Raw genomic sequence first — 15,042 nt, 5'->3', positions numbered from 1 at the left:
TACTCAATTTAAGTTAATTCAAAGTGGCTACAATAAAAGCACAAGTGACTCCAGCAATTTTAAAATAATCCCAACTGTCCAGTTAGTTCTAATAACCTACATTCACAGAGGAATTGCCTGTCCTCTACCATATACGGAAAGTAAAATCAGTTCCAAAAAACGTTTCACTGCCTTTTCTGCACAACAGTTCCCTAAATGAGTAAGGTCTATACTTCACCTGGCAATTTTTTTTAGTGACTCCATATGGAAAGTATCCGGCCCAGACAGTGTACCTGGCTGAACCCTGAAGCCCTGTGCTAATCGACTGGCCAGAGTGTTCACTGATATCTTTACCCTCTCGCTTTGGCAGTCTGAAGAACCTATCTGCTTCAAGCAGGCTTCAATCACAATGGTGCTCAAAAATGTCTTTTTCTTTCATAACATAAATGAATAATTTAATGAATATTGTGCAGTAACACTGACATCCATTGTGATGAAGCACTTTGAGAGGTTAGTGATGAAACATCAACTCTGGCCTGAGAAGCTACTTGGATCTGCTCCAATTTGCCTGTCATCACAATAGGTCCACAGTAGAAGCCATTTCATTGGCTCCTCACTCAGCTCTGGAACATATGGACAGTGAAGATTGATATTCACTGACCACACCTCTGCATTGAATACTACCATTCCATCAAAACTAATCGATAATCTCCAATGCTTAGGTCTCAATACCTCCTTGTGCAATTTGATCCTTGATTTCCTCACTTGCAGACCCCAATATCTCCTCCATAATTACCACCAGCAAAGACACACCACAAGGCTGTGTATTTAGCCCTCTGATCTAATTGCTTTACACATGACTGTGAGGCTACGTACAGCTCCAATACCATATTTTAAGTTTGCTAACACCACTGTTGTTGGCCAAATCATTGTTTAGGAGGGAGACTGAAAATCTGGTTGAATAGTGCTACAACAACAACCTCTCACTCAATGTCCACGAAACCAAGGACAGGGTTGTTGACTGCAAGAGGAGGAAGCTGGAGGTCCATGAGCCAGTCCTCAGCAGGGGATCAGAGGAGGAGAGGGTCAGCAACATTATGAGCCTCATGAGTGGCACCTTATGAAATGCCTTCTGAAAGTCCAAGTAAATGACATCCACTGCTTTTCCTTCTTCCGCTCTGTTGGTTACTTCCTCGAAAAACTCTAACAGATCTATCAGGCAAGATTTCCTTTGACAGGAACTATGCTGACTTTGACTTATTTTATTACAAACAAGAGAAAATCTGCAGATGCTGGAAATCCAAGCAACACGCACAAAACGCTGGAGGAACTCAGCAGGCCAGGCAGCATCTACGGAAAAAAGTATAGTCAATGTTTTGGGCCAAAACCCTTTGGCAGGACTGGAGAAAAAAAAGCTGTGGAGTAGATTTGAAAGGTGGGGGGAAGAGTGAGAGAAATGCCAGGCAATAGGTGCAACTAAAAGAGAGGGAGGGATGAAGCAAAGGGCTAGGAAGTTGATTGATGAAAGAGACAGAAGGTCATGGAACAAGGAAAAAAGGGGGAGAGGAGGGAGAAGCACCAGTGGGAGGCCATGGGCAGGCAAGGAGATAACATAGAAAGGAACAAGGGGATGAGAAATGGTGAAGGTGGGGAGAGGCATTACTGGAAGTTTGAGAAATTGATGTTCATGCCATAAGGTTGGACTAAGGCTACACAAACGGAATATAAGGTGTTGTTCCTCCAACCAAAGTGTGGCCTTAACCCAACAGTTTCTTAACTCCAAACACAGACATTCAACATTCTCTGACTCTATGTCACCTCTTTCTGAAGCATCTACAACTCATATTTTCAATATTGCTTGCTTATTAATTAATTAATTATTCTGTTTTTCTTTTTGTATTTGCACATTGGTTGTTTACCTGAGCAACACACACAAAATGCTGGAGGAGCTCAGCAGGCCCAGCAGCATCTATGGAAAAAAAGTACAGTAGACATTTCGGGATGAAACCCTTCAGCAGGCAGGGTTGTTTATCCATCTTTTTGTGTGTTTCATTGATTCTATTGTGTTTCTTTGTACTTACTGTGAATACCCACAAGAAAATGAATCTCGGGGTAGGTAGTGTATGGTGACATGTGTACCTAGGTAATAAATTTACTTTGAGCTTTGTACTTGAGTATTGTGATCTGTTTATCAGTGGGAGAAACTCAAAATGACTCCTTCCCAGAATTTCTGTCTAAAATTAGCTGAATATTTACAATAAAATATAAGCAACATTGACAAAATGCTGGAGGAACTCTGCAAGTCAGGTAGCATCTACGGAAATTAATGAACAGTCGATGTTTTGGGTCGAGACCTTTCTTCAGAACTGGAAAGGAAAGGTAAGATGCCAGAATAAAAAGGTGGGGGAAGGGGAAGGAGGATAGCTCAAATGTAATAAGTGAAGCCAGGTGGGTAGGAAAGATAAAGGGCTAGAGAAGAAGGAATCTGATAGGAGAGGAAAGTGGACCTTAGCAGGAAGGGAAAGAGGATAGGACCCAGGGAGAGGTAATAGTCAGCAGAGAAGAAGTAAAGGTGGGGAATAGAAGAAGAGAGGAGGGGGAGGAAAATAGTTTTACTTGAAGGAGTAATTGATATTCATGCCATCAGATTGGAGACTACCTAGACAGAATATAAAGTGTTGCATCTCCACTCTGAGGAGCATCAAAATAATTTTTTTTACAGAAATAACAATTGGTATTTTTATTTGAATCAAATGAAAATCACATAACAGAAACTACAGATACTGGACTTCTAAAATAAACACAAAATGCTCGAAATACTTAGCATGTTGGTCTGTGTCTGCTGGAACAGAAGAGCTAACCTCAATCAAAGACGGTGGTGGAAGGGGAAATGATAGAGTAAGAAAGGGTGACCTTGGGGATATGCTATAAACATCTGGTCATTTGGTCAATGAGTGAATGAGAGCCATCAGGGAGTAAGAAGAGACTGGACATTTTGGTAGCGTAGCAGTTAGTCCAATGCTATTACAGCTCAGGCCACCTTTAATTCCAATATCATCTGTAAGGATTCTGTAAGTTCTTCCCGTGGAACATGTATGTTTTCTGCATGTGATGGTCAATTGATCATTGTAAATTGTCCAGTGATTAGGCTAAGGTTAAAATGGGGGTTTCTGGGTGGTACGGCTAAAGTAAAATTAAGTAAAAATAAATAAAATAACATATAGACAAAAGAGCAAAGTCAGAAGAATGTAGGAGTTGTGAAATACATGAAGGCGTGCCTGGGAATCTGCTTCAAGAAAAAGGTCAAAAAACAAACAATCTGAGCCAATTTTACCGATGGATGACTGATCTCGAGAGAAATACAGTTACCTGAAGTTGTAGATTTTAATGTTGGTTTGAGGCGGCTGCAAGAAGATGAGATGCTGTCCCTCAGTCTTACATTGGTCCTTATTGTATCAGCGCAAGAAGTGTAAGTGAGATAGACCAATAGTGAAAGTGAGTTAGGGAATTAATGTGGATGTAACACTTTAAATGTATTAAGGTTGTTTATGGCACTTTATAGGAACAACATCAAGCAAACTTTGACCCCATATTCAATAAGGAAATCTTGTGTCAGGTTCTTGGTCAATGAGGTGGTTTTAAGGAGGATGTAGAGGTGGAGAATTGTAAAAGATTAATGTAAAATTCAATACTTTATGCAAAGGCATGAAAGATGTAGTGATTATAATCAAGGTTGCAGAGGTGTCAGAACTGAGGAGCAAAGATATCTTATATGGCTGTACAGCTGGAGGAGAATACTATGGAAATGGGCAATGATGAGAATACAGATAAACAGGAGAATCAAAATTTTAAAAATGAGCTGCTAGCAGACTGTAAACCAACACAGATACCAAATATAGGCTAGCAGGGTGCACAGAACATGGTGTGGATTACAACATTTAGAGAAGAGGTTTGGGTGACATTAAACCTCCTCTGAGTCGAAGTTGAAGATTATGTAGCAGTAGTTAATCCGAGGTTACAAAAGTATTGACAAAGGGTTGCCAACCATTTGAACTCCAACTATAATACCCTGGAGATAGAAGGTGGTGTGTCGGTGGTCAAAGGGATGTGTCAGAAGCTCATCTCGGGATCAAATTTATGAACGACCTGATTGAGTTTCATATGCCTGCCAAAGACATGGCTGGAACTGGTACACGCTCAATACTTCACTCACCCCATCACTGACCTGTTCCCACAAGCTATGGACTCACTTTCACAGACACTTCACCTGATGTTCCTGATATTTATTTATTATTATTTTGTTTTTTTTTCTTTTTGTATTTGCAGAACTTGTCATTTGAACATATTGTTTGCTTGTCTTATGTGCGGCTTTACATTGATTCCATTGTGTTTCTTTGTATTTACTTTGAATGCCCACAAGAAAATGAATCTCAAGGTAGTATATGGTGATGTACACATGTATGTACTTTGATAATAAGTATACTTTGAACTTTGGTAATTCTGAATTTCATGCTCTTTATCCCCATTACTTCACCATAAATCTATGGCAATTGTAGACTTCTAAAGATGTTTAAGGCAACAGAAACTACCGAATATGTGCCCAGGTTTATAACACATTAAGAAAGTGAGGTCGTGCATTTGAAATAAACCCTCATTTGCTTAAACAGTTGGTCATTAGACAGAGAAAGGCAAAGGGAGGCAACAGGGAAAGCTAATTAAGTTAGCACAAAATCAGGATCATGGGACTACTATGATTGTTCAACAAGTATTGCTTCATATTCAAAAATCTGATCAACATGTGACATGGTTATGTGTGTTCCATTACTCTACCAGTCTTCAGGTTTCTGAGATTGGATAAGCTCAAAAGAGTGAAGCTTAAATAAGCCCTTAGTTGAAAGTAACAAAAAAGAGTGTTGTTAGATACTTTATATTTATTCTTTAATTGATCGAATGACTAAGGGCTTATTTAAGAGAAAAGTTAGGTCAAACAATGTTATTACCGAAACCCAATGAAATAGAAACTTTAATTCAAAAAGGAAAGACTAAAAAATTTATCTCTTATATGTATAATTTGATTCAAAAACAGGCAATTAAACAAGGAATCCATAAGTCAAGACAAAAATGGGAAAGTGATTTGAATATTAAAATTGAAGAAAAAAATTGGTCAAGACTATGTCTTGGGAGTATGACAAATACAATAAACGTCCGATTAAGATTAGTGCAATACAATTTTTTACATCAACTATATATTACACCACAAAAAATAAATAAATTAAACCCAAATTTATCTGATCAGTGTTTCCGATGTAACCAAGAAATTGGTACTTTTTTACATTCTACTTGGTCTTGTTCTAAAATTCAACCTTTTTGGACAAATTTAAGAGTTTTACTGGAACAAATTATTGGAATACAACTTCCACATAATCCAATATTACTTTTACTAGGTGATATTGAAGGGATAAAACCGATATCCAAATTGAATAAATATCAGAAAGAATTTATAAAAATTGCATTGGCAGTAGCCAAAAAAGCTATTGCAGTTACTTGGAAATCGGATACATATTTAAGTATAGATTGTTGGAAGAAAGAAATTTATGGCTGTATTCCACTTGAAAAAATTACTTATAATTTAAGAGATAAATATGAAACATTTTTGAAAATTTGGCGCCCTTATTTACAAAAGACAGGATTAAATACCGTAGATTCCGGATTATAAGCCGCTACTTTTTTCCCACGCTTTGAACAGCTTTGAACACTGCGGCCTTTACTACGGTGCGGCTAATGCATGTTTTTTTTTCATGCCGCCAAAAACATTTTGCCTCGTAACAGTAGACCAATAAAATTGATGAGTAGTTCACAGAGGTCCAATGAAATTGTACGATAAATCAAGCGCACTTTCACAATTAAATTATTGTAAATCAGTCATTTGTACTCACCCTCATCAACATGGAAAACACTCGAAGAAAAGCATTGTGCTGCCTTTATGGCAGTTATTTAGTTTATAATATTTTCGCTTAGTAATTCATTTGTTAGTATTTTCTAGTTAAAGTTAGAAGTGTTTTAAGTATATTTGTTTTCTGTACTACATCCCGGGATGCTATGACGTCACATCCGGTTTCGCCGCGTCTTGTGGGGAAAATACCGGTTTGCGATAAACGGAAAGGAGGGGGCGAGCGCATTAGACCCGCGCGAGAACGCTGCAAACATATGATGCAGCTTTTAAGTTAAAGGCGATCAATAACTTTTCCTGGTAGGCTGCAGTATATATTTTTTTACCAGTCGTTAGGAGATATTGGAATGTTGTTCGTGCACTGTTCAGTAAAAAAGTATACGCAACGTAATTTGTGTGTTACCGATACATATGTATATTTAAAAGTAGCCGTGTTACAGGCACGGTTCGAAAAAAAGCATTTGCAATATGTATTTGTTTATGTTACCATACGGATTTAATTAAAAGTTAAAAAATCCTCATGTGTAATATCTTTCTGTGTAAATATCTCATATTACAACGTGGGACACCTGCAGCTTAAAATCCGGTGCGGCTTGTACAAGTACAAAATTGATTTTCTTTCTAAAATTAGAGCCTGCGGCTTTTAATCAGGTGCGCTCTGTAGTCCGGAATCTACGGTATATAGGTGCTCCGAAGATGAAACAATTGGCTACTTGGGGAAAGAAATAAATATATATACTAAAGTTATTACGAACTCCATGGAGCATGTGGGGATCTTCCAATATCCAGGCATTCCTTTTTTTTTTCTTTCTTTCTTCTTTCTTTCAATAGGGATGTTAGGGGGGAGGGGTTAAGGGGAGGGGGGATGGGTAACACATATTTTCTTTTTCACACACTTTTATTCTGTAACTATTTGAAAACACAATAAAAAAAGTTTTTTAAAAAAAGAGTGAAGCTTGGAGATGGTTCTCCACCAATCAGAATTTTCATTACAGGCATGCCAGCTCTAAATGTGTGAGATCTCAGATGTTTGGTAACGGAGCACAGAATTTCACCTTCTCAGAGGCATAAAGAAGTTACAAAAGTTGCTTTTGTGTAGAAATGGAGAAACGTTGATAAAAGCAAAAGGAGGGAAATGGAAGGGAACATTACTGCAGCATGAAATAGAAGGCAAAATTACAAATGCAAATGCAAATTACAAACTTTACACTTTGTTATTTATGGCCTTGGAGTTGAAGCAATAAAGATGCTCACAAGTGACCCTACCATCATAACATCAGAATTATTTTCAAAAATAGTGAGATAAAAACAAAAATGGTGATCCAGAGAGACTGGGATTCACTTGCCCTGCTGATATTCAACATTTAATGGATGTTTTACTTCCATAGTTTTATTTCCACCACCCAGGCACATTTTTCAAAAAAGGCACAGGGAAACATGAATATAGGGACAGAAAGAAGCCATTCAGTCCCTCAGACACTTACTCTACCAGTCAAATAGATAATATTGATCCGTATTTACAAACATATGACTAAGGAGCCCAGAATAGGTCACTCGGCCTTTTGCCTTGTTCCACCATTCAATTTGATCCTGGCTGCTCTGATTACAATTTCACTCTGCATTTCACCTATCCCCAGTAACCTTTCACCCCGTCATAAGCAACTATTTGCTTTTACTAGTGATACTTGGCACCTTTCCCACATCAAAAATGTGATGAAAGAGACTGTCTCCATTTAATATCTGCCACTTTCTTATTATATGTACATTATCATTTTGAAATGAACGTACATTCATCTGCAGCACAATCCCTATGAAAACAGTAACCAAAACACTTTCTTCATCCTGCGCTGAAAATTAATTGTGTGTACACCAAAAAATTAGAAAGGCAAGTAGTATGTTGGCCTTCATTGTGAGAGGATAAGGGTCCAATTGTAAGGAAGTCTGCTGAAATTTTATAGGGGCCAGGTGTAATTGCAGGGGGAATATTATGTAACAGTATGGTATTAATATAAGTCACTTTTGTAATATGTTGTATAGCAGCTGGTGTATATGACAAGTCCTAGATAGGTGACCACTGGCACCAGGCAGACAATCTCTCAAGAGTATTAATAATGACTGGGTCACCCATCTTCTAAAGGCACTGTTCATAAGAAGGCAATGGCAAACCACTTCTTGTAGAAAAAATTGCCAAGGACAATCATGGTTTTTGATCATGTTGCCTAAGCTATACGACATGGCACAAACAGACACATAGAAAACCTACAGCACAATACAGGCCCTTCAGCCCCCAATGCTGTGCCGAACATGCACTTACTTTAGAAATTATCTCGGATTACCCATAGATTTTTATTTTGCTAAGCTCCAAGTATTCATCCAGGGGTCTCTTAAAAGACCCTATCGTATCCACCTCCACCACCGTCTCCGGCAGCCCATTCCACGCACTCATCACTCTCTGCATAAAACACTTACTCCTGACATCTCCTCTGTACCTACTTCCTAGCACCTTGAAACTGTGCCCTCTTGTGTTAGCCATTTCAGCTCTGGGAAAAAGCCTCTGACTATCCACACGATCAATGCCTCTCATCATCTTATACACCTCTGCCATCTTGGACAATGACTCGCATCCATTCCATAACGTACTGGTTAGGCACAGAAATACATTCAGCCAGAGACTCATTCCACTGAGATGTAACACTGAGCGTCATAGGAAGTCATTCCTACCTGTGGCCATCAAACTTTACAAACTCCTCCCTCAGAGTGTCAAACACCCTGAGCCAATAGGCTGGTCCTGGACTTATTTCCACTTGGCATGATTAACTTATTATTTAATTATTTATGGTTTTATATTGCTATATTTCTTCACTATTCTTTGTTGGTGCAGCTGTAATGAAACCCAATTTCCCTCGGGATCAATAAAGTATGTCTGTCTGTCTGTCTATCAGGTCACCTCTCATCCTCCGCTGCTCCAAGGTGAAAGGCTGCGTTTAGACAACCTATTCTCATAAGGCATGCTCCCCAATCCAGGCAAAAGCCTTGTAAATCTCCTCTGCATCCTTTCTATAGCTTCCACATCCTTCCTGTAATGAGGCGACCTGAATTGAGCACAGTACTCCATGTGGAGTCTGACCAGGGTCCTATAGAGCTGTAACATTACCTCTTGGCTCTTAAACTCAATCCCACTGATGTTGAAGGCCAATGCACCGTATGCCTTCTTAACCACAGAGTCAACCTGCACAGCAGCTTTGAGTGTCTCATAGACTCAGATGATGATGATTGCTACCCGTTGCTTGTTTTACCCAGCTGATGTGAAGATTGAAGATACAAAGAGACAAAAAATGCAAATCTGCATAGGATGTTAGAGGATCAGTACTGTCTGGTTATCTGACCACCACTAATCACCTTGACATGCATATTAAGATTTTAATTAAAGTAGTATTTAGATTTTGATGATTTTTTTTGGAAATGCAACATGCTACAGGACTCATTTTGATTCAACAGATATTCAGAATATGCATCTGATAAAATATTAGATAGGTTATTTTTAGGCAATCCACAGATTAAACTTAATTAAAACTAAATACATCATTATAAGCCACTAAAAAACCACAAGAGAATCATGCATAAGTTTCAACAAGTCTTAATCAAATAATTCCAACAATCCTCTTAAACAAGTTTTAAGCACACACACAAAGTATTTTGAATTTCTAAACCGGTTTGTCAGATCTCTCTTCCCTGTGACAATTCATTTGATAGTCAAGATGCCAAAATTTATTCAACTGAGGAAAGTAAGTTCAACTGTAAACTTCCAGGGAGTAGGATTTGCTAAATTGTCTGTTTGAACTACATACGTAAACTGCAGCATGGATTTTCAGTAAAGAGACATGACAGAATTAAACTATGCAATGTTTAAGTTCAAATTCAGCAAATATATGGTATTAAAATCAGGTTGAACACAATGTTATCAAACCAATATCACGTATACAAGCAATGGAGGGAGCAAGTTTAATATGTTGTCATTGTTGTTGTATATGCACAGGCATTAATATTTTACTCATTTGCTTGTGATTCATCTCCAGTTTGTGTTCACACTGAATGCACTATGTTTTGTGGCAACTGCTGTTCTATTCTTTCTGAAATTCAACTGAAACTGAATTTCACAAAATGGCAAATTGTGAAGCCACTGCTACATTCTACCATATTGCACTTCTGCCATGGATCAGATTTTGGGCAAAAGAGATTTGCTAAAAAAATAAATTCCTGTACATGATTTTTTGTTTTTGGTCTTATAACTATAGATTAGACTTTTAAGATAAAGCTGATAAAAATTCAAATTGAAAAAATATCACAAAGCAGCAAAGACACAGCCTTCTTCGTGGTGCTGATGGAAAAGCATGCAATTGTCAAAGATGCATAATATTCCAGAAAAATCTCAGTATCATTAACAGCAAGGCAATAAAATAGTTACAAAAATCACGGATAGATTCAGCATTGTGGAGCTTCAAGCTAACTCAAATAGCAGTGGTCACAGTATTCTTGACATCATATTGTTACCCCGTTCTCTTCCCTTTGATCATATATCTCAGCTTGAAATATGGGATTGCTGAATTTATCTAAAACACTGATTTATGTGTTTTAAATTGTTGTTCATTGGCTCTTATAATTATTATATATTTAAATGATAATTTACTAATTAATATTTTCATGAGATAAAGATGAATGTGTCCATTACCACATGTAACACACTTTCCAGACATCTCAAGGCCCTTCCCTATTACAGTACATTTCATTGTACAGAAGCAATAATGCCTGTAAGGCAGCTCTGTATTGTAAAGTCCCAATAGGTTTAGCCTTTCTATTGATATTTAAATAGATATATTGCTGCTCCACAAAATGGAGTCTATCATATTGCTTTACTGTTAAGCAATTTATTGCACACACTCAGTTGTACACAAAGGGAAATGCAGTCCTCTTAAAAAAGAACTACAAGGTAACTATACCCTATAATAAAACACCACATGCTTTTGAAATAATTATCCATCTGATATATGGGCTCAAGTATTGGTATGAAATTGTCCTCATAGATATCGTAACATATATGCCTTACTATAGCATACATAATGTTGTCTGGGTACAGAAGATATTTACGCCACAGTTAATGAATGAGAGAATGGTTCTTACCTCTAGTGGTCCTCTCACGATATCTGGTTGTTCACTTCCAACTTCCAGGGCTACATCAACAGATGCAAATGGTCGACTAGCCATTTGCTGCCTTTCCCGCAGAAGTTGCTGTATAAGAAATACAGAGACTGTCTTTTAAAATTCAAGCACAAAATCATGTCTTGTGACAAACTCTCAATAATTTGGATATTTTATAATTTTTATTTCTCCTTTTTCCAATAAATTCTCAGCTTTACGATTGTATTCTCACACATATCAAGTATGAACAAGGTCTGTTTTATGTAGAAACTTGCTACATAGACTATTTTGCATTTGTAACACCAATGACGATGATTTTATTTCAACATACTGTTAGAGAACACTTTACATTTCAGATGAGTTAACTTTGGAAATTAATCTGTGAGAGAGCATATGTTTGTAACAACCTCTTAAAACTGATAACTCTTAGTTCAAAAACAAATTGTTAATGTAAACAGGTTCAATTTGCTACTGAAGGAACAGCCAATGACAATAATGATCCATATCTTAAACAGAAGATGACACTTAAACATAAAGAAAAGTTGCAGCAGTTGAAGTATATAACACCATAAAGACAAGATTCTGAGGGATCTGCAAGAGATATGTTCATGTACTGTACATAGTTATATCTGGAGTGACATTAAGATAAAATCAGTCCAATAATTCAGATTTCAACCATCAGTCTGAACAAGATCATTAAAAAAATAGTTTATCAAAGAAGAAATGTCACATTGACTTGCCAGATTGGTGGTAATGCATGACTTAAAGGTCTGGTTACAATCGGACATTGATCAATCTTTTAGTGGATTTTTTTCCCTTAAGAATTAATTTAGAGAAGAAAGCTTCTTTTCATCCACAATCAATAAGAGGCAAAAGCTTAGTTTTACTTTGGAGACTTACACTACAGGGAATACAAACTGCATAAAATCCTTGTAATACTTTTCACTTAACGTGTGAAAAGCTTGTGGCAAACATCGAACAAGCTTGTGACTAAATACTTTAGAAATGTCTTAAAAAGGTGCTTAAACATTTTACACCCACCTTAAAATGTATTTAATAGCCCCAAGAGACACAGCTGACCCTATTTCTGCTATCTTCACAAAATAATGTATTTATAGAGATACAGCATAGAATAGGCCTTTCTGGTCCTTCGAGCCACCCCACCCAGCAACTCCCAATTTAACCCTTGCCTAATCACAGGACAATTTACAATGATCAATTAACCTGCTACGTGGCACGTCTTTGGACCGTGGGAGGACACTGGAGCACATGGATAAACCCATACTTATCATGGGGAAGATATACAGACTCCTTACAGAGGACGCTGGAATTGAACTCGAAATCACAAGATCATTGGCAGCTGTGGGAGTTGGTTCCTCCAAGTTTTGATGGACAAAGTGAGCCCATCTAGAAGCAAAGCCCTGTTATCATCTATGTCACTTGATTTCACTTTATAAGAGGTAATAGTATTCAAGTCCCACCACCACTGTCAAGCATCCTTTGTTGATTCAAGTTTAGTCCAGAATTGCCACTTTGGCTGTGAGATGGCTTTCCAAAGATTGTATCTGGATCTCTTGTATCTTAGTTGGTCACCAAATCTGAATACCTTTGCAGATTGCAGATCTCATGTTTCATCCATAGCTTCTAGTTGGGGAAGATTTTGTGGGGACACGCACATCTATGGCTGCTTATATAAGGTCCATGATAACTATGGTGTATTCATTCAGATCCACTGATGAGTTCTGGAACATAGCCCAGTCTACAGACTCAAAGCAAATTTGTAGCTGCTCCTCTGCCTCCCACAACCACCTTTTTCTTGTCCTTTTCTCTGGAACCTTGCTCTTTAGCCTCTGCCTGTATGCAGGTAGGAGAAGGGCAACCAAGTGATTAGATTTCATGAAGGGTGATCTGGGCATGTAAAGGTAGGCATTCCTTATCATAGTATAGCAGTGGAGTAGTACGGTAATTGTGCCAAGATTTCTTCAGACAAGCCCTATTGAAGTCCCTGACTATGATCTGAAATGTGTCTGGATGGACTGTTCCTTGTTTGGTGACGACATCATGCAGAATCTCAAGCCCTTGATTACAGTTGGCCAGTAGTGGTTTGTAAACTGTGGTCAGGATCACGGAGAACACGGAAGAGAACATAGCATACATTTAGGATCACGAGTGTTAAGATTTAAGTGCATTAAAGTTATCAATGACTTTGATTATCTGCTAAATTGAAGCAACATATACATCAAATAAACTCAAGAATCAAAAACTGATCAAAAAGAAAGATAACTTGGAGGCTCTAGCAATTGTCTTCCTTTTAGTTTCTGTGAAAGAGAATGATAATTCCCAAAGGTCACAGCTTTGTAAACTGTAGCCATGTGCACTTTGATTACAATTTTTTAGTTTTTTCATTGTTGTTCTTGAGGGTAACATGTCCTTGCATGATGGCCGAATTGGATTTTACACCATTCATAAGAAATGAAAGCTTTGCTGAAGTGGACAGACCCTTAAATTCCAGTGACTGTTATGGTGTAACCAAAAACATGAATTCCACAGTAAAGATCATATTACTACAACAACTTGCAGCTTCTCAGAATAGTTAACAAAAAAAAAAGTCACTGACATGATATCAGCTAAAATGAAATAAATAAGGTGGATACAAAAAATGTGTTTGAAAGTGCTTCATTGAAGATCCTTTCAAGTGGCCTCTACAGAAGACTTTAAGAGGTAATTTGAAATACTGGCCCTTGTTGACTACAGGGAGTGAGGATGCACAACAGGCCAATAACCTACTGACTGATTGAGCATGGAAACGAGCTCGCCAGCCCATTATGTCCATGTTAACCCAGCCCCAACAACTCTATCTTCCAACAGCTGAACACCTTTTTTTCTATGCCAAAGCAATTCAAATGCTCCTTTGGAGACATGCAACTTTGCTTCCACCACTCTCTTAAGCATTTTATACAAGGTACTCATCATCCTCTGGGTGAAATAGGTCTCCTTCAGATCCCTCAAAATCTCTTAGTCCTTATCCTAGAGCTGTAACCTCTAGTTTTATCCACTGCTGATATGGAGACAAGTTTCCTGCATAGCCCTCTCAGTATTCTTATCTATTCAATCCTATGCTCTCTTAACCTCCTCTGGTCCAGAGGAAAAGACCCAGCCTCTACAGTCTCTCCTTATATGTTCCATCCCAGGCAACCTCCTGGTGAATATCCTTAGCAACCATTCCAGCATTATCACATCCTTCTGATAGTGTGGTGACCAGAACTGAATGCAGTAAATACTCCAGCTGAGGTCTAACCAATGCTTTACAAAGTTGGAGCACAACATCCCCACTCTTGTACCCAGTTCACCAACTAATAAAGGCCAGCATCTCACATGCCTTATGAACTACATCATCTACGAACGCTGTCATCATCAAGGATTTTTTTTGTTGTTGACACCAAGGTCCCTCTCTTCCTTGGTATGCCCTTCCCTCCATGGTGTACATCCTGGTGGTTAATAGATTACTCCTATGTCAGTCATTTAGCCTCTCCCTCACTGGACGAGTTCACATACTGTACAAGCAGAGTTATTAATAAAGTTTGGTTGAATATCCTGTATGCTGGCATCTTGGTGTGCTGTGCAATATTCCTTAATGTCGAACACAACACCAAGCAAATGGGAGAATTTATAGATCTGCTTCTTCAGAGCTGATAATCCATAAAGATGCAGATAGCTATTTCCTTTGAAATCATGAGCTCTTTTTAGAGCTATGGAATTGCTGCCCAATGGAAGGCAGCCAAGATAAATGTTGTGATCAGCATACATTACAATGACCTTTAAACTACACAATCCAATTAGGTTCATTCAATCTGGAGTGACCAGAGGATCTGAAGTTGTCTCCCACTTTATTGCTGGGGTTGAGAGGGATAATAAAA

General features: G+C 38.0%; 1 protein-coding gene across 2 annotated transcripts in view; it reads right to left on the bottom strand.

The window, feature by feature from the left end:
• atrnl1b (attractin-like 1b) overlaps positions 1 to 15,042 on the bottom strand; it is a 984,325-nt gene that overhangs the window by 210,869 nt on the left and 758,414 nt on the right. For both annotated transcript variants that reach the window (XM_073027827.1, XM_073027826.1), the window contains exon 27: positions 11,108 to 11,215. In XM_073027827.1, the coding sequence (XP_072883928.1) occupies positions 11,108 to 11,215 (108 nt within the window). The remainder of the gene's footprint in view (positions 1 to 11,107; positions 11,216 to 15,042) is intronic.

This window comes from Hemitrygon akajei, chromosome 23 (assembly GCF_048418815.1).
Source record: "Hemitrygon akajei chromosome 23, sHemAka1.3, whole genome shotgun sequence".
Classification (NCBI taxonomy): domain Eukaryota; kingdom Metazoa; phylum Chordata; class Chondrichthyes; order Myliobatiformes; family Dasyatidae; genus Hemitrygon; species Hemitrygon akajei.
This window is presented reverse-complemented; position numbering and strand designations above follow the sequence as displayed.